The sequence below is a fragment of the Fundulus heteroclitus genome, chromosome 16 (genome assembly GCF_011125445.2).
Source record: "Fundulus heteroclitus isolate FHET01 chromosome 16, MU-UCD_Fhet_4.1, whole genome shotgun sequence".
Lineage (NCBI taxonomy): Eukaryota > Metazoa > Chordata > Actinopteri > Cyprinodontiformes > Fundulidae > Fundulus > Fundulus heteroclitus.
In genome coordinates this window covers 11,341,901-11,362,513 of record NC_046376.1, presented here as the reverse complement: position 1 = coordinate 11,362,513, position 20,613 = coordinate 11,341,901, and the positions used below count along the sequence as shown (strand labels likewise).

General features: G+C 38.0%; 2 protein-coding genes across 4 annotated transcripts in view; one reads left to right on the top strand and one right to left on the bottom strand.

Moving 5' to 3' along the window:
- Positions 1-1,313: 1,313 nt before the first annotated feature.
- Positions 1,314-4,284, bottom strand: rpl19 (ribosomal protein L19). Its single transcript, XM_012872044.3, has 6 exons — positions 4,144-4,284; positions 3,666-3,772; positions 2,075-2,197; positions 1,868-1,988; positions 1,648-1,758; positions 1,314-1,508 (listed from the first exon to the last, which is right to left on the bottom strand). The coding sequence occupies exons 1-6, from the start codon at positions 4,146-4,148 to the stop codon at positions 1,385-1,387; spliced, it is 591 nt and encodes a 196-aa protein (XP_012727498.1). The 5' UTR covers positions 4,149-4,284; the 3' UTR covers positions 1,314-1,384.
- Positions 4,285-9,623: 5,339 nt separating this feature from the next.
- The window catches only part of cacnb1 (calcium channel, voltage-dependent, beta 1 subunit), a 54,912-nt gene continuing 43,922 nt past the window's right edge, over positions 9,624-20,613 (top strand). For 2 of the 3 annotated variants that reach the window (XM_036147787.1, XM_036147786.1), the window contains exons 1-2: positions 9,625-9,873; positions 19,542-19,628. In XM_036147787.1, the coding sequence (XP_036003680.1) occupies positions 9,781-9,873; positions 19,542-19,628 (180 nt within the window). In that variant the 5' untranslated portion in view covers positions 9,625-9,780. Of the gene's footprint in view, positions 9,874-19,541; positions 19,629-20,613 lie in introns of all 3 variants that reach the window. The other variant, XM_036147788.1, reaches the window with a different exon arrangement.

Genomic DNA, 20,613 nt, shown 5'->3' with positions numbered 1-20,613 from the left:
TGGTTAGAAAACTTTTTTTTTTCCACTGGAGATTCTCAAATATTTAAAGCTCCTATTCAAATTGTAATTTTGGGAGGCTATACATGCCAAACCTGCCATACTACTAAAAGGACAGATGGAAGGTTTTTATGAAAACCAGTACTAAACATTTCTTTATCATATAGATTACAGGACAGGTGATGAGATCTTCAAACATTTTATTTTCCACCCTTATGCATATGGAGGCCCAAAACTTACATTTAATGCAGGAATATATGAATGGCCCATTGCATAAACCAATACACCTAAAATGTACCGGTTTTTAAAATGAGGAATAATTAACTTCCTGTTTACGATACTCCATTTACTTACGTTTTACATAACTGACCATATTTTACTTTCTTCTTAACCGTTACTAAAATAAAACTTGGTTTTGCTTATTTTTTTCTCTCCCTTGAATTCTTACTTCTTCCCCACAGTTTCGTGTATTTTTACTTTTGTCTCTTTTTGCCAGTTATGCACTCCCTCCGACTTAAAACCTGCAGTAACGGAGCTGACGCAAGGACAGTGAACATTATTTGCATGTGGCAGAAATTCATTTGGATCAAGTAACAAATACACGGAAATAAAAAGGCCTGCGGGACAAAAACAAGGTAAGAAAATTAACCTGGGGCATAAATGCATCTACAAAACAAAAACATGGGGGGAAAAAAATCTGTAAAACTCAAATCAATGCTTCAATGTGTTGGAAATAGAGAAAATATGGTAAATAAAATTATAAAATGTGGGAAATAAATTGTATATTTTAAGACAATTTTTTTTTTTTTTTTTTTTACATGGTACATTGTGGTGTACAGCCTATTCATTTATTTATTGCACCATTTTAGATGTGTTTGTATTGTTAAAATAGCTCCAATTCCAAACTTAGACTAAATCTTTGTAGGAATCTTGATTGACAATTTAAAGCCATATGTACATTTGACCAATAGGGGGCGTAGATCTGTAAGTTGCAGGTTTAGCGCCTCTGTGGATCACTAGCATGTGGCAGATCTCCTGGGTCACTACTTTCTGAGTGACGGATCCACGCCTCAAGTTGCATAGTTTCTAAGAAGGGCCGCTCATACAGAGCATCATGGGAAATCAAATACTGTCTCAGATTAGACTATGCGGCTCAAAAGTTACGTATTGGGGCTTTAATGATAGAAATAAAACCTTTTTCTGGCGATTGAGCCATTAAGACCTAACAAAATAAATGTTAAAAAGGCAATATTTAAACTTCCATACACGTCCAAAACTAAGTAATTGCATGTTGAAGAAAAACAGCAGACGGCGACTGTCTTTATGTACACTTTTTATTATCAGCACTCGACAGGTGGCACAGTCAGGCGGTACATAAAGAACCAGATCACTTCTTGGTCTCCTCCTCCTTGGACAGGTTCTTAATGATCTCCTCCTTCTTGGCCTGGAGGCGCTCCTCTCTGCGCTTGCGAGCCTCCTTTGTCTTGGTACGACGAGCCTCGGCCTGATCGCTGCAAAACAAAAAGGAGAACGGAACAATGTTAATTTGACAGAGTTTGACAGTTCCTTTCCTAAAACCTTTCTGTAGACACAATAAAACCTTTACTATTATAAAACTTTACAAACGAAAGATGAAAGAGGAAAACTTACGCCAGCAGCTTCTTGCGGGCCTTGTCAGCCTTCAGCTTGTGGATGTGCTCCATTAGGATGCGCTTATTCTTGAAGACGTTACCCTTGGCCTTCAGGTAGAGGCTGTGGTACCTGGAGGAATTCAGATGGGCAAATAAACGTGTGAGCAGATGCTCATACGCCACAACAGACCAACCAGCTCGAGACGAGTGAAAAACGTCTCCAGACCCAGGAAACCTACATGTGCCTGTCGATCTTTTTGGCCTCCCTGTAGCGACGCAGCAGACGACGCAGGATCCTCATGCGACGCATCCAGCACAGCTTCTCGGGCATACGGGCGTTGGCAGTACCCTTTCTCTTACCTGGATACACAAGTTGAGCATATCAATTAAAATAAATAAAGGCTATATTTGCAACTCTCCTCTTGCAAACACAAGCGCCAACGTACCGTAGCCCATGTGCCTTCCCTTGCGGCGTGCCAGTGTGTTCTTGCGGCACCGGGCCCTGGAGTGGACCGTGACAGGTTTGCGAATGATGAGACCATCTTTGACCAGTTTCCGGATCTGCTGGCCTGAAAAACAAAACAGGGCAATATGGAATACCACATGAGCTAAACACCACAATTAAAAAAATAAATTTATTTAAAGAACTTGGAAACTGGAGGTATGAATACAAAGTGCACAAAATCTGAACTCAGTCATGGTAATCCTTGCCTTTTCCAGCTTTGATTTTAACAATCTGCGACCATTAAAATCCTGTCGCAGGTGCCCAGTGTGAATGACTATCAAAGAGAGTTCATTAGCTGATAGCAGGAAAACCGTCAGTGTTAGGCAATAATAAGCTTTGCTTCAGCCTATTCCTTTTTTTGGTAAATTGTGGGTTTGTTTATTGTTTTTTTTTTTTACGTTTTCCTGTGTTTAATGTTGGATAATTTACTAAAAAATAAAGTGAAAGTGTTTGATTAAGATCTATTCTTGGCTAAAGGTGCAAAATATTTTTCAATCCCAAAGTTTTTATACAGTCAATAAACTGAAAACCAGTCAGAATAAGAGTTAATTGAAGGTTCCTATAACTGCCTATTAAGAAAGTCTTTAGCTTGTTTTTTAAAGCTGAAGTCAGTAGTGCATCAGTGTAAAATAAATACACGTAAGGACATTTAGAACCCATAAAGGCAATCCATGAGTTGTACTAGGAGACACTCAACACATCTGCAGCGCCTGGTTTTGATCAAAATTGTATAATACTGAGCAAAAAGCAATTATTATATAATATCTTAATTTCAAGCATTTCCTAGGCTAATGCTAAGTAAGCATAACCAGAGTTAGACTCATCCTATTTCTTTAATTTCTGTTAAGAACAAAACAAGAGCTTTGGTTTAGTAATGTTCCGGTTTACCTCAACATAACTAGTTTTATAACCAAGTTTAACTATCCGATTACTAAAGCTCATCCAATTTAAAATGTGAGCACATGTCCCATTAAGGTCCAGACGCAATTTAAAAAATGTAAATAATTCTGACTAAATTACTTGATTTGGCTTTCATAAAATAAAAAAAAATAGAAATTACAAGTCAACTGAATGTCATACAGTAAGAGGGGCGACTTTCTGAAAGTCAAACACCTCACTTTGTGCAAATTCTCAGTTACTTGGGTCATCGCAACAGCAAGCAGGCTTAAATCGGAGGCGAAATTTAATGACGATATCTTAGCCAAATGTTTTGATACTGACTAAACGTATGAAATCAAATAAACCTTGACTTAAGGGACAAATTATCCTTAAATCTCAACATTTAAAACGATTACCTGTATTTTTTTTTATTTCAAATTGAAATCCATGATTTTTGTCAAACATTTTTTTTATGAAAAAGCGTTTTGACATTCAAACATTTTACAATTTCAACTTAAACCACGTTGCATTAACGCTCAACAGCTGCCCTTTCAAGAGGCTACTGTGAAGCTTTTCACTACGGGACAGTGTAGTTTAGGACTTTCTGAGCCCAAAAAAAAAAAAATAATAAGTGCTCATAATGCGGTGCTTACGGGAATTGGCGTTAGCGATCTCATTCGTCTCGTTGGGGTCCAGCCAGACTTTCTTCTTCCCGCAACGCAGGACGCTGGAGGCCAGCCTCTTCTGGAGCCTGAGCATGCTAAACAACAGCGACAACACTTGTTCAAAATACGGGAACTACAGCAGGAGTATTATCTCTTAAGACAACATGCAGGATGATATACGTATGTGAATATATAATAAACTAAAACACAGTCGCAACAGATGCTAGCCACACAGCTAACTTTCAACTACCCGGTAGCTAGCAGGTTACCAACATGGCCTCTCTCTCGCTACATCGTGCTACCAAAAAACGCGACAATGTGTCAAATTTGAGCTTGGGAACATGCCTGAAACCCAGATAATGATTCAGAAGGAACCCGGCTTCCTTATTTTAGCAAATAAAGTGACGATGTGTGCATTTAAACAGTCAATTTGTGAGTTTTATTATGCTATCAGCAGCGGTCCTACCTCATGGCTGCTACTTCAGTAGAAAAAGGAAGGCTGGAGAGACAGTCTGGACAATACCACTTTTAGAGGAGAGTCCATCTGAAACAACTTGGTTTTAGTCAGAGTAAAACTTAGCTGTTATACTATATATAATTAAGCACACTTATATACATATGATATATATTTTTTAAGATCAAAAAGATTTAAACAGGATATAGAGAAAACGGCTTTACTAGCAACTCCCACCCCTCCCTCTTCTAAATATTGGTATGAACCAATGTGTTCACAATGCATTATGGGTCAAACGGCTCAGCACTGCATTCTTATCTCTGAACACCAGAGGGCGGTGTTGAAGCAAGATTTAACGAATTCTACCCCAGCATGAAATTTGCACATAGCCCCAACAGACCCCTAATAAAATCATTTCATATTTTTTAAACTATAAAGCCACATCATTACTATAAACAAATATCCAAGATGGACATTTTTAAATGATAAAAAACACAAAATCCTGGGTGCACAAGTGTGCACACCCTTAAACTAATATTTTGTTGAAATACTTGACTTGAGATCCAGGGCTTTTGAGTTAACATCAGTTATAGTGAACCCAATTAACCACAAATAAAGTGTAGCTAGTTGATGTTTCATTATTATTATTATTATTATTATTATTATTATTATTATTATTATTATTATTATTATTATTATTATTATTATTATTAATAATAATAATATTATTATTATTATTATTATTATTAGTAGTAGTAGTAGTAGTAGTAGTAGTAGTAGTAGTAATAGTAGTAGTAGTATCATTATCCATCCATCCATTTTCTAACACGCTTGCCTCTATTGGGATCGCGAGGGGTGCTGGTGCCTATCTCCAGCTGTCAATGGATGGGAGGCGGGGTACACTACTATTATTATTATTATTATTATTGTTATTATTATTATTATTATTATTATTATTATTATTATTATTATTATTATTATTATTATTATTATTTAACTTGCTTAAACCGTCATAATTGCTGAAAACTATGGGACAATCCATCACAAATATGGATTCTTCTCCAAAATTATTAAAAAGAAAAAACAGAAATATGTCAGGGATGCTGTCCAGATGCCCACAGGACCACTAAAGAAGCTGCTCTTGGAATCTTTATCAAGCGACAGTTGTGTTCATGTGAAAAATATTATACTTTTTTAAAAAAAAGCTTAAAATGGATAGCAAGAACCTGACAGAGGCATCTGATAATTATGCGCTTTGAGCTGGGGCTCACTTTGTTGATATGAAAATGCTATTCAGTGCTTGCCCACGTGTGTAATGATTGCCATGCTTCTTTGATTTGCGAAAATAAATAGGAACACATTAGTCTGTTGCAGGCGTTTGATAACAAATCAACTAAAGAGCAAATCTAAAATATTCAGTATAAAGTTTCCTGTTATGATAATTAAGTATTTCTGTATGTTTGTTAATGTGTGAAAGAAGTCTAGTCAAGGATTGATTTAGCTTATTCCTTTGTTTTTCCTATATCTGTGATGTACAGCACTTTCAAGACTAGTGATAGTATCTCTGTAAGGAAGGAAAATTCAAAACCAAATCATGAAAAATACCTAAAACAGTGCACATAATCTCTTATAGTCTCATTCTGGACCTTTAATCGCTGTAATAAATAAATAAAATAAAATTACTGTAAATTATGAACATTGAACAGAAAGTCCGAGTCTATATCATGCATCTTAACAAGAGCCAGTATATGTCTGTAAAAAAAAAAAAGCCTTACCATCTCTTAATAGCATTTTAAAACAGCAATAATAATAATAATAACAATAATAATAATAATAATAATAAATAGGGGGAAAATACTCTTTTTTTTTCTTTCAGTGGCATCCATTAAGAGGAGGATGTGGAAACAGTGTGTTGGTGTAGCGGATGGGTACTTATAAAAACTCCTGTAAAAATAGCAAAGTGGTACAGCACAAGTTAACCCAGCTATCGTTGAATCCTCGACCTGCTGGAGCACCATCCCATCACCACATGGAGGCTGTAGGCTTACAGTGTGGGCTCATAAGGACCTCTTTTCTGACGTCTTCACCTCATGTAACACAGGGCAGCGAATAAAATCGCACAAATGACACAGAGTATTCATCAGCATCATCATTTCAGCATTCATCAGGAGCTTTAAAAATGGGGAGCCCTGCGGTGAGGACCTGCTATCTCTTCCAAAGAAAGATCTATTGGAACAGGGCTTATTGAAGTATATAAATACTTCTTGAATTTAGACTGGATATGGTGTGTCCCCCTTTAAGTACAGAAAGCCCAGTATTAATAGAAAGAAAGGTTATAAATTACACTCAAGGACATGTTTCATTCTCAATAATAACATGGAATGCAACCAACTGACTTATATTTAAGTATAAAACATAATGTTTCTCCCTTTGCTAAATATTCGCTAATATTACCAGAAATAGCACAAAAATGACTAAACAGCTTCATTTCAGTTTATTTCCATTCATTATACCAAGTCAACGTACTTTACAACAGAAACTGATCCAGTGCAGCTTTAATTACCTGGAATCCAATTTGATTTTAACTTTAATTCAAATGAATGCTATTCATTGCGGTCCAGTCCAGTGATAATCCTCTGGCCAGACATGTACAAGTCAAGCCAAAATATAATAGAGCAGAGTAAAATTCACTCAAATGTTTATTGCTAATTGGTAAAAAGGGATCCATCTCAACAAGCTCAGCTGATGTTGAGCTTTCCGACAACCTCTCCTCCCGACCAAGAATGTGCCGGTGGAGAGAAACCCCTTAATTTTCTCACAGGACGGCACCTCCAGCAGAACCATGGCTGGCTCAGCAATGAAAATACAGGACGTACAAACTGAAAAATAACAGAATCACTGCGCACACAACTTATACGTTCAATGAGAAGAAAAACAAAGAGAGTACACAAAGGTGATGGCAGCAACAGCAGTTCAGTCACCATCCCCAATCCAGCCCAGAGACACAGTGTCTTTTCATTCTGAGAGAAAGCTCTCCTGGCTCCCAACATATATATGGCAGTAGTTAATGGCGTCATCCAAGATAGAGGCATCACTGGATACAGACTGAAGGGTATTTTATTTTGCAAGAAAGTGTAGAGTAAGTTCAAGGAGGACATATGACGTGAGTCAATGAATCACTGCCTCACTTGATTAATACAAAACAGACAGAAGCCCAAGTCGAGTAAAGCAAATTTTCTTGTATGAGACAATGAAGACTTATAAATGATAAAGAAAAGTGAGGAGAGAGAACGTGGGATTAAAATTCAAACTATGATAAGAGGAGCATCAACAAACTACATGTAATTTTTCACTGAAGGCGGCCATTGCTGACTCCCACACAGTTACCTTTGGCAACGCTCTAGAGATTTTTTTAAAAAGTGAGCGACCCAACCTGAAGCTGGAGCCACCAGAATCAGCCACTGTGCTAAAGTCACATGGAGTCACTGAGATATCTGCTTCGATTTCAAGTTGCGTTTTCTTCAAAAAGCGTAGTTTTAACAACACGAAATTGACAGAAAAGAATAGAGACACGATGAAAAGAAGAATCTGGTGGTAAATCCGTAACAGAGATTAAATTTGGCCTAGATGTTCCGGCATGCGGACAGAGTGGGCCTGGCCTGAACGGCTGATATCTGTATTCGTGTAATGTCTGAAAATCTGTAAGACGGTATTAAAGTCCAGCAGTAGTAGCAGCAATAGAACGACAGCTCATCGCACTCGGCAAGTGTTTTCACAGAGAAGGAAGCTCAGCTTACAGAGCTTTGATAATTTCTTCTTTTGTCTTGTCCACACTCTAAAGCCTTCATCTTCTCCACAGTGAGGTCAACGCTGGGTCATTGTGTCCCTGGAGAAAGCGGTGCTGTTGTGCTCAAGGTAAAACCACATGTTTTTTTTTTTCTTCCCATCATAATGGCCTCAGACAGCGTGCCTTCCCGCTCTACTTCATAAACCGAAGGAGAAGCCGAACCATTTTCTGCCCCATTACAGCCCTGCAGGACCTCTGTGGATCTGTGTGGCCTGGCCTTCATTACTCTGATGCTCTGATGCTCTCTCATCACTCCCTCCGTGAAGGTGGAGTCTTCTGATTGGGGCGTGGACCTCAGCTCCCAGCTGGAGGCTGTTGATCGCTCACAAGCAGCACAGCCGGTGTAAAGGCGGACAAAAAGCGCAGAAACGCGCTAGCTGCGGGAGGATGCTTCCTTAAAAATAAAAGCATCAGGGCTTACAATATTAATGGGGCAGGAGGGGTCGAATCCCCTCTCGTTGAAGCTGACGGGCACAACAGCTCAACTCAATAGAGACCATATCACAGCATCAGAAGTAATCGAAAAATAATTTTTTTTTTTATCATCTAGCTTCTTTTGTGCAGGACACCTACAGTATTTTACAGGAAGTTAAAAAAAGACTCAGACCCACACAACTCAATAGTTCTGATAGTTTTTTTTAACTATTCAATATTTTTTAATTATGCTATTTTTGGGGATTAAAAGCCAACAAAATCAATCTTCCAGTAATGTTCATTGTTCTACAAGATCGTGAAGACAATGCTGTTATTGAATGAGCCATGCACGCAATATATGTTTAATATATCTTGCTAAGATGAACCTAGAAAAGCTGTGAGTACCATGTTGTTATCAATGTAATTACCGGTGGACCTGAAATCTTCTATAAATGTTATCTTAAAGGGCCACACAGCTGGTTAGTTGGTAGCACTGTTGCCTGGCCCTTACAGCAAGGGGGTCTCTCCTTGGAGATAGGCATTGCAGGCCATAGATATCCATAATAAAGGCTTTATTATTGATATCTATGTTGCAGGCCCCCTGCAACCCTGCACGGACAAGCGGTAAGCCTGTTGATGATGGATTTTACTTTATTTTGTCAAATGAAAACATTCAGAATTTCTTCAAGTCAAAGCACAAATGCACTCTCGATTTTCATGTATTCATTTAGAAGGATTGTATACCATAGCATACCATTTTATTTCTTCTAGAGCGCTTTAAAGTGGGCTTACGTAGATTTACGTAAAAAAAATAAAATAAATAAATAAATAAATAAATATATATATATGTATATATATATATATATATATATATATATATATATATATATATATATATATATATATATATATATATATATATGTATGTACATAAAAACACTATAATGTAGACACAAAAGAAAAAAACAGAACAACAAGCACAACTGAAACGTCAATTTAGAAATTGGAGTGAAGGGCGAGTTTTATACATGTTATTATTATTATTATTATTATTATTATTATTATTATTATTATTATTATTATTATTATTATTATTATTATTATTATTATTATTATTATTATTATTAGTTTGGTCTTAAAATTATTTTAATTGTCTGACCGGAAGCGTCCGTGCGTCATTGCGCACGCTTGACAGGCGTGTCGGCGCTCAGTGCGCCAGTGTGTAACGCTATAGGCTGGAGGGAGGCAGCTGTTGCCATTATTTTAACCAGCCAGCGCAGATCCATCTCCGACTTCTCCCCTCCCCTGGACAGAAAAAAAAGATGATTCCGTCCACACCATCATAAACATACGGCCACTGAAAGAGATTCTTTAAAAAGTGAAATCAAATGGTACAGAAAAGTAGTAGTATGTCCAGGACGCCTTCGACCCCGAACCAGGAGATCCCAATGGGCATGATCGACCACCATCAGCACACGCAGGTAAGACCAGAGAACCAGGGGGGCGAAAAATATAATTTCATTTTTGTCAGAGAGCTGTTGATTTTAGAATTTGGAGCGAGGGGCGAGTTGCTTTTTAAATGCGCAAAGCTGTTTCACTTCTGGAGATTAACAGGTTGTTCGGCTCTCCTGTCGCTTCAGTTGCCTGCGCGCTCATTACAGCATCAACTGAATAAAAAAAAAATACTGTATTTAGGGTAAAGGAACAATAACATCCGAGTGGTTTCATTTCGGATGGCAGCTCTGGTCTGTGTTTTCTCGGCAGTGTTTGCTGTTTTCTTAATCAAGTCACCCGACATAGAAAGCTATGATGTAACGCTAGTGTGTTCTGGCTGGCCGAGTGATTCTGAGGAAAACCACACCTCTGTTTAATTAATCTGCTAAAATCCAAACAAAGTGCCCGTCTGATCAAACGGAAGACACTTGTTGTTATCAGCACGAACAAGAAGAAATGTTCTGCTTTTAAACCTGATAAATTGTAACTTGGAAATATTGAATCCATTATTTATAGGGATTAGGATAAAATAAAACGTGTTTTTTTTAAAGTGTCAGTTTTTAAAACCACAACCAGGCAACGATTGTGTGTAATGTGGACTTGTTTACATAACTCTTTAAATTGATGAAGAAATGAGAAGAGAATATCTAGAACAAACACACCCACGCTGAGCTCAGTTATTGTCTCTCCAAAGAAGGGGGGGGGGGGCTCATCAGAGACAACCAGCGCTTCAAACCACGCCAAGTCCTGCTCTCTCCACTTTACTCCCACTCTTCCCAGCTTCTCTCATCTCTCTCACCCCCCCCCCCCCCCCACACCCTCAGCTCCTTCTAGTTCCTCCCTATGAGTGTCCCACTATCACCGTCACCATCTCACCTCATCATGTCTGTTTTTAGCGATCTGAGCTTCATCAGCGGACAGACTGCAGCGAGAAACAGATGGACGACCTTCTTGTACAGGCGGCACGCCGTTTGTATGATGTTGTCCTTTTTAGTGCGTTTTAAGTGTGCTCCTCCTATCAATCAAACAGAAAGCTCATGCCAACCGTGTGTGTATGTATGTATGTGGTGTGTGTGTGTGTGTGAAACGGGCAGCTTTAATATCCTGAGAAAACAAAGCCCTTAGTTTTTTTCAAGCCTTCCCGATGAAGCCAACTGTGGGCCGAGCTCTCATCCGAATTCAGAGCTGGAGGGCGTCTTAGATTAAAGATCGCGTCCACAGACTGCACTGAGATTGCAGATCAGAGCAGATATCTGAGTGGAATAACGGACGGGGGATTCTGCCTGAAAGGGTTCAGACGTTTCCCAGTAAGGATGGTGCGCTCCCGAGCCACCTGTCGCCCTCCCAGTTCGAAGCCTCCTTCTCACTCACACACACCCCTCAATTACGCTCCTAATCTGGGAGGATGTTTACCAACAGGAAGCCTACCCGCCCCACTTCCTCTGGCATTTCTCTGCCCTTTCCTGACATGAGCGCAGCAGCTCCGTTCGGCTGCAGTGGGTTTTCACACTGCAAAAAGGGAACTAAAAGTAGGTAGAATCCTCTTGAAAATAGCGTATTTTTCATTGATTTGAGCTGATAAATCAGACTATTTGCCAATGGAATAAGATTTTTGCACTTAAAATAAGAACAATTCATCTCCATCATCTTATTCCAAGTGCAGGATGTCTAATTATCTTATCTTAGGGGTAGAAATTCTCATTCCATTGACAAATGGTCTAATTTAGCTGCTCAAATCGAGGAAAAATATATAAATTGTAAGAATATTTTACTTACTTTTAGTTCCCTTTTTGCAGTGCACAGATCATCTGTGCTCCACATTGAACATCTTAACAAAGCAGGAGTTGGCTTCCCATCTCCTCTCCTCCTCCTTCAGCTGTGATATTGCTTCATCTAACATCTTAATTGCTAATATATTTGGTGGCAATGCATCATCTCCCGCTCGACAGGCGTTCAGACTCTAATGGGTTGCGACCAAAATTGCTGGATGTGATCTGAATCTTATCTGGCAACCCTCGTGACATCCTTTTTACCTGTGAGATTTAAAATAATATATACATATTTAACCTTTCTGGTGGAAATGTTTCAGACTGAGGTGTGTTTATCACTCTTCCTAAACAAGCTGCTGCAGCTTAGCTGCGCTGGAAATTAGTTGTGTGTCTGGTTATTTATTTATTCTGCGCCTGTGCCAGCAAGCTGGTTCAATGAGATCTGAAAGGACTCACAATGCGCCTTTAAATTTGGATCAAAAAGCAAAGTTGGACCTTTCTTTACACCTTTGTTTATATTTATCATATTACCCTTAATTAACATTACAGTGCCTTGCAGCAGTATTCAAACTCTTTGGATTTTTGTTTTTTTTTTGCCACAAACAACCACAAACTTCAAGGGATTTTATGATAGATAATCAAAATGTAATGCATACACTGCAAAAACAGAACTAAAAAATAAAATTTTCTTAAAATTAGTGTATCTGTCCTTGATTTGAGCAGGTAAATAAGATGATCTGCCAATAGAATAAGATTTTTGCACTTAAAATAGGAACAATTCATCACCATCATCTTATTTCAAGTGCAGGTTGTCTAATTATCTTGATTCAGGGGTCAAAATACTCATTCCATTGGCAAATGACCATATTTTCCTGCTCAGATCAAGGACAAAAACACTATGTTTAAGAACATTTTGCTTATTTTTAGATCCGTTTTCACAGTGTAGCTGTGAAGCGAAATAAGAAAGATTCATGATTTTCAAAAATGTTTCACTGAGAGGAATTTTAAAAAGTGTGCATTTGTATTCAGCCCCTCTACTCTGATACCTGAAAATCGAGTCCACATGATTTCACATAATTTCTTCTATGTATAAATCACACATTCATGTGGAGGCTGCAGAGATTTGTTGGAGAAAACTGAACAAACGGCATCATGAGGGCAAATTAACTAACCAGAGCGGTCAGAGGTAGAGCTGAGGAGAAATCTAAGGCAGGGTCAGGTGATAAAACAATAGCAAACCTTCTATAAAGACCAGGTTTATGAAATGCACTTTATAGCAGGGTGGCGAGAATGCTGGATTGTTGACAGAAAGCCATAAGAAGTCCTGTTAGCCCAAAGCCACGCAGGAGGCAGCCTGTGGAAGAAGAGGATCCGGCTGGTTGGATGAGGCGTATTACGCTGAACCTTCTGGCCTACATACAGAATGTTATACGTGGCAGAAAACCACCACCAGACAAAACCTCTGAACCAGTGGCAGGGTCATGCTGTGGTGACGCTTGTCTTCAAAACAAGCAAAGAAAAATCTAGATGGGAAGATGGATGGTGCTAAATGGAGGGCAGTGTTGGGAGAAAACCTGCGGACAGAGGTTCACCTTCCAACGGTTCAACAATCTCAAACATTCAGGAAGAGCTCGATCGGATTGCTGTGAATCAGAGCATGTTCACGTGTTATAATGACCTCGACGTTATTTGGGCAAGACTTTAAAATGGATGCATGCAGATGGTCTCCAATCTAATATGACCAAGCTTGATCTTCTTCGACAAGAACAATTGACAGAATATTTTTTTTTCAGCTGAAACAACTCAATGGATATTCAGTTGTAATTGAAGCAAAACGTCATTCAACTAAATATCGACTCACAGTGGGTTGAATACAAGTGCAAGCCAAGCTGGTTTTAGTTTGTAAAGGGAAAAAAAAAGAAGAAAAACACACATATTAATTACCTTCACATTTTTTTTATCGGCTTTGGTTGCACTATTACAATAAATCAAAATAGAATATGTTGTAATAGATACTGTTATGTGGTTAAATGTGAAAAGGTCAAAGGGTGTGAATACTTTTGCAAAACAGCATACTGTATGGGCTTTTAGTATAAAGAGAACAATCTACAAAAAGCGTGAAAGGTTTTCTGCATCATTTCTTTGCTTCAGTATCTCCAAGCATTTTAGCAGGGATGAAATAGCAGGGAGTTTATTTATTAAGAATATAGATGTTAAAATGACTTAGGGAACATAAATATTGCAAAACAATTATACACAACAAAGGGCATAATTGATGCACCACTTACCCAGTCCAGTAACTGAAAGGATTTCAGGAAGGAATTGTATGAACATCCTTATCTTGGCCTCGACAGACTAACTAGAAACCCGTTCAGCCTACAATCGTACAGACAGGTCCACACGAGTAACCCTTTCATACTTAAAAAAAATACTAAAAATAAATGTATTTTTTTTTTTTCAAAAGAAGAATTTTGTACTGTAAGGATTTTACTTTAGAAATTCTTGTCTTTACTTGCCTTACCCTTCACTGAAACTAAAGGTGGAGCAAAGGGTTTCATCCTTTTGAGGGAAAAACAGGGTGTGGGGTGTGGGGGGGATTATTAGCACTTCTAAACACAAGATTTCTAATCACACATCAAGAAATGTGGCAAGGCAAGGTGGAGTTTTAAGGGGGGAAACAAAGAGTTAACAGATAAACTGAGCGAAGAGTAAAAGCTTGAGACGATTCAGGAATAGATGGAAGTTGTTCCAAAACTTAAACACAGGGAGGATGAGTTTTAACCTGAAAAGGCTGAGAGGGGGAAACTTTTGGCCGTTACACACAGCTTTCATTGCTCAGAAATAAATGGCTCTGCTACAGTTTTTAAGCAGTTCCACTAATTGGTACAAATGGAAATGTGACCCCCCCCCCCCCACACACACACACACACACCACCACCACCACCACCACCACCTGTTTCTTGCTCACTGTACGCGTTGAACAGCAGCTAAAATGGAGGCAGCAAAACCTTGTGCTCTTCTTCTCCATCTTCTGTTTCATTCGATGAAACGGCGCTTCTATAATGTTTAAGCTGCTCTCAGGACAACAGGAACCCTTATTGCTTTTAAAAAGATATAAAAACATTAGTGCAAACACAAAAAATCAAATGTTGGTAACCTTTTTGGGGCCCACAAATACCACAGACCCCATGTTGAAGCTCCTTTTTACCATTTGAATTTTCTTTTTTCTTTTGCATCTTTAACTATCAGATTTTTCTGTCAATGCTGCAAAAGTAGCAAATGACAAAGGGATGGAATGACCTGCAGCGGTATAATTTGACATGTATATTTTAATTTGAAAAAATCACTTTATTCAATTATCTTTTATAGGGTTGTCAAAATGATTGGTATTTTAAAAAATAAAAACTTTCATGGGACAAACTGAGCTATCACAGATGATATGTCAGTTATGTTAGGGATTTAAAACGGTCAGTATCTGCAGCATTAAAGGAGTAAACATGTCGGCCAGCATCAGCTAATATCATCTGTTAAATAAGGATCTTTTACTGACGTTAGAAACAGCGCAGCCTCAACATGAACAAACGGCGGACAGACTGAAGCTGACATAGAAACCTGCCAGAACCTGTTGCATCCTACCCTTTCTGACTGTAGCTGTAAAAATGTAACTTTTTCTACAAATCCTATTTTTGTTTGCATTGGAGAAAAAAATAGCTTTCTGTTTAGACCAGGTCCATGCTTCTACTGTGAAAAATTATAATTTTGTACAAACTGGGTGCACGTAAATCCAGCTGCATGGACCAGATCCATGCAGCTGGATTCTCCAATTAACTGCACAACGGGAAGTAAATACTTCCAAAAAAGACATTAACTCATGCAAACTGCACAGGAAAGCAACATAAAAAACCCTCCTAAATAGATGCTTAATGGCCCACAGCTTAATTGTCTTTTTTTTTAATGAAGACAATGAAAATATTGTACTGTAATTTGGTCCATGGTTGTTGGTTTATTTGTTTGATCTTTGTCAGAAAAACTGCTATGCCTTCAGAAAAAGTTGCTGCTGATTTGAAAATGGTATCCAGTATTTATTTATTTTTGTTGTGTCATCAGGTTTGTGATTTAGCTATCGTTCTTCTTAAAGTAATAAACTAAAAAAAAGTCCCATCAGCCTGCCCAATATTAAATTATGACTAAGCAGCTCTAGATACAAGTAAATATGGTAATAACTAGCAATGAATAAATGAATAATTTGCAAATATATTTTTCAGTGTTATTTAGAGCTTCATTCGACACTTTTCTTTATCAATTAAAATGTCAGCTTGAGTCAAAGAATGCATCATGGTCATATTGAATACATAACCCTTCAAGTTGAAAAAGAAAACTTCAGGTATACACATTTTTTATTCTAGGAACAATGAATCAGCTTTTGACTGTCAGGAGCTGAAAGCGTGCAGCAAGAAGGAATTTGACTCATAAGATACACAATGTTTGACGTATCTGACATGATGATCGAGGAAGAGGAAGGAGAAACATCTCATCTATCAGAAATCTTCCTTTTGAGGAATAACACGTCTATAAATAAATGTAACACTCAACAAGTTCAGTAACTAGATACTAAAGCAAATGAAAAATGTATTTAAGTGTTTTTTTCTTTTCCAAATACAATCTTATGTGGATCTGAAGATATTTTTTGTTAGTAGGGTTATTTTTAATTGTTTGAGTTCAGAGATTAATGTTGTCTAGACAGACTGTAATTAGTAAAGCATTTAGAGATTGCACTTTGGTTTGATTATGATTAAAAAAAACATGCAAAATGGAAAGTGCATTAAAGGGCGGCTGTATTCCTTAATAAGTTGGATAAGCGTCTAATGTGGGTGAAGTTTTTACAACCCTTTAAAACACAGTGTGGAAGATATATGCAGGACTTTTTTATGGAAAGCAGGGATATTCACTCAAGTGATTTCTGAGAACAAGTCAGTGTTTAGAAAAGTAATCGTAACCCAAGCAAAACAAGAATTCATCGCAAGTGGCTAAATATGGGGATTTAAAAAAGATAAGTAAGATTCATGCCGGACATGAATAAGTCCATCTGGGCTGCCTTTAGAAATGTGTTGCTTGCACGCGGCTCTAGAAGAATCTGCACATCCTGACAGGTGCCCTAAAAGACAGAAAACAGCAGAAAATGTTGATGAAACACTGATTTTTCCTAACGACCTCATTCGTAGCCATGCTGGCGAGGAGCATTTCTGAAGCCTCTCTGACATCTTTCTACAGTCAGTGTAGGTGGACAGTGATATCATGCTCTATTTCTGCTCCTGAACAGTACAAAGTACAGTCACTCATGTGCCTTTTGAAGATGGATTATCCATTCATACACCCTATTTCTGACTTACCGTTGCACCAGAAAGTATTCACACCCTGTCGTTTTTTCCCCCATATTTCATCAGATTACAGAATTATTATTAATAGATTGCAGCATTTTTTTTAAGATTGATCAATTGCAAAATAAAAAGTACCTTAATTTAAAGAGTTGTTAACTTTTTACTGGAATCAGGTGATTTAAAAGTATTCACCCCCATAGCCTAATATTTTGTTGATGCGCATTTGGCCACGGTCACAGCATGAAGTCTTTTTGAGTTTGTTTCTATAAGTTTTGGGGTATTTTCTCTGATTTTCTTACGCAGAACCCCTTGTGCTCGTTTAGGTTGGATGGAAAACATCAGCAGACAGATTTTTTTGCCTTTTCCAGACATTTTCAATTAAATTTAAGTTTGCACTCATGCTGACTCAAGGACAATTTAGTCTTAGATGTCCACAGACATCTTCTTTTACTTCACTATTTGGTTCCTGCTCTGATACGTTGGGTCTTACTCACTACTGTTAAAATCCCAGTTAGGCAAAACATGACAACTATTTTTTTTATTTAACCACTTTAAATGTAATATAGATCCTGCAGAGTTTAAATAAAACTCTGTTTGGTGTGTCCACACTTTATATCCACTAAGATAGAACAAGTGAGGCCTTATATAAACAAGTGTCTTTCATTTCACAAGTGAGAAGTGGACTTAAATCATGTTACAGAAGCATCTCAAGGATGATTGGCGGAAAATAAAATGCAACTTTTTACTCATTTAATATTCATGTCAATTTTTTTTTTAACAATTAAATAAATAAATAAAAAAAATACCAAAAGAAAGGATATTTTTTTTGTTAAACAGAACATTTGAGACAAATTAGCTAATATGTTTGTTTAGTATTTGTTCTCTCTGGAAACCTTTTGACCAAGTGTAGTTTTTTCCCCCCAGCTGCACAAGTCATGTTTGATTTAAATGGCTTAGCACCTAAATACATTACAGACTTGTTATCAGTGTATCAACCATCCAGACCACTCAGGTCTTCTGGCTCCAGCCTACTCTGCATACCTAGAACCAGAACTAAACAAGGAGAAGCATCATTTAGTTCCTATGCTCCGCTTACCTGGAACAAACTTCCAGAAAACTGTAAAAGTGCGGAAAGCCTAAGTTCTTTTAAATCAAGATTAAAAACACATCTGTTTAAAATTGCCTTTGAATGTTCTAGTTAAACTGTTTTTTTAATGTTCTTTTTTGTTACTACATTCTATCCCTACTTGCTTTTATTCTATTTTCTATCTACATTTTATTATTTTTCTATATCTTAATCATGTAAAGCACTTTGTATTGTCTTGTACTGAATTGTGCTATATAAATAAATTTGCCTTGCCTTGCCTTGCCTTAAGGCAGCACGACAGCCACCTTTATGCGCATTGGACACCGCGCGCCCAAGATGACCGCTGTAGGTTACTTATTATGAGTTCCTTGTTAATCTCTCTGTGTAACCTCCAATTCACACGCAGGGAACTTTTGAGGCGGTTTGTCAACGCGTGTATTATGTGTGTAGGACATTGAAGGGACGACTGGCTCACCGTAATGAAGTGTGTGCGTTCAGTTGTGTGTGGATATAATTGCCTCTCGGGGCGTGATTAATAAACCAAACGAAGCTTACGTTAAGAACGTCCATTTGAAAGGAGTATGTGAAGCACCTGTTATGAATAGTTATTGTTGCTCGCTGTTTAAATGAACTGTAGGCTGGTGTTTTGAATGCATTGCATTTGTGCATGACTCATGTTAGGTGCAGGATATTTGTGTAAACAAGATAAAATGTACTCCTGTCGTGCTGTTTAATGTGTAATGCACTTTATGGTTTTAGAGCTATAAAAGCAGGGGGCTTCTGAATTTAAACATCTTGATCTGCAGTCAAACGCTCTGCTACTGAGCTATGCCTCCTGTCACATGAGCTCACAGGGGGAGGGTATAGACCTGTACCTGGATTATGTGTACAGGCTGTTGGTGTATTGATCTCTTGTGTTTGTTCTTCGCCAGCTGTCCTCTTTTCATGCTTAAATAGCCAGCCATCCTAATTGTCAACAAATATGATTAGGCTGTCTTGTGTAACCATGACAGTATGAGCTGGGCACGCTCGTAATGCAATGTGTGGCCTCGGCCTAACCCGGATAGGCCATCCGCCGGAGGTCTTCCAATCAGATTACAGGCTCCCGGTTTGAATCACGGCATGAGAAATGGCAGCTAAAGGAGGATGGTCATGAAGGCTCTGGGCACATTTTCTTTGGTCGACTTCCTCTGTGGTCTGGGACTCTTGCCGCTCTATCTCTGGCTCCATCTGACTGCCTGATCCTTTTTCAGAGGCTCTCTCACAGATGTTAATGGCTGTCAAGCTTCCCGGAAAAATGAGGGATTCTCAGAAATATGTCAAGTTAATTATTTGACTGAAAGATGACTCAATATTTTTTTTTCTCTGTCCTCCTTTTGTTTTCTACCCCCTCCTTCCTGTTTTGCTCTCCATCTTCTCAGGGAAAGTATGCTAAGAGGAAGAGCCGATTCAAGCGCTCAGATGGGAGCACCTCTTCTGACACCACCTCCAACAGCTTTGTCCGACAGGTAAACACTTCACACCTAATCTTCTCCCCAGACAGGTAACCAGGGCTGCAGGCTTTAGCTCTCCTCTCAGCCTATTTAATTGGTTACATTGAATGTAATTAAAGTAGACACGTCTGATGTCAAGAAGTGAGCAATTGCAGTTAATTATGGGAAACTTTCATGTCTTGGTATTTTTTTTTAACTTTAGGGTGGCGTGAAATGTTTTAAATACACACAATGCACCTGGTGACAATGGTTTACATAAATTTTACACACGAAATAATAAAATTACAATTTTTTCCTCTAATATTTATAAAAGACAAGGTTGTTATAAGATTTGATTGAAGTAGGGTACATCTGCAGAGTGTAAGTGGGAAAGTGAGGCGTTTTGTCTAAACATTAATTTCAATAATGTAGCCCTGTTTTCGCTAGCTTTGTTTTCTATTTCCCCCTGTTTTCTTGACTTTCAGCAGTTTAGAGGCAGGACAAAAATAATAACGGTAAAGCACTTTACAATGATATAGATGGTGTTTCTGGATTTAAAATTATATTTAAAGTGTCAGTTTGTGTGAATATTTGTAGTAGAAAGGTATCTAATAAACTCGTGTCATCTATCAAGGCATACTTAAACTTCATCCAGTCAGGTTTTGAACAAAAGATGCACCATTTAGCGAAACGGATTCACCCATAGTAACATGCTCATCCATCCACGTGTTTCACTTTAATGAGGTCACGGCTACCCTTTACTACACCTTGGTGCAGATGCACCTACTTTCATTCTCTAAACAAGCCGTAGCTCAAGTTTTGCATTTGGTAGCTTGAATAAAATTTATGTTTTCACTGAAATTGCAAAAAAAATCCCAATGAACCATAATGTAAATACTTATAGACAATGCATAAGCAAACAATATAGGAACACTTTGTTAGCTATGTATCGGATCCAAAATGACTGAATTGAAACAGGAAAAGACCAGAGGATCTTGACCGGGAATGTCTACGATTCTCA

Coding starts and splice junctions, on each gene's coding strand:
- rpl19 (XM_012872044.3), bottom strand. Junction 1,759..1,867: donor AAAAAGATCGACAGGCACAT/GTAGGTTTCCTG, acceptor GAATTCCTCCAG/GTACCACAGCCTCTACCTGA. Junction 1,509..1,647: donor GCCCGCAAGAAGCTGCTGGC/GTAAGTTTTCCT, acceptor TTTGTTTTGCAG/CGATCAGGCCGAGGCTCGTC.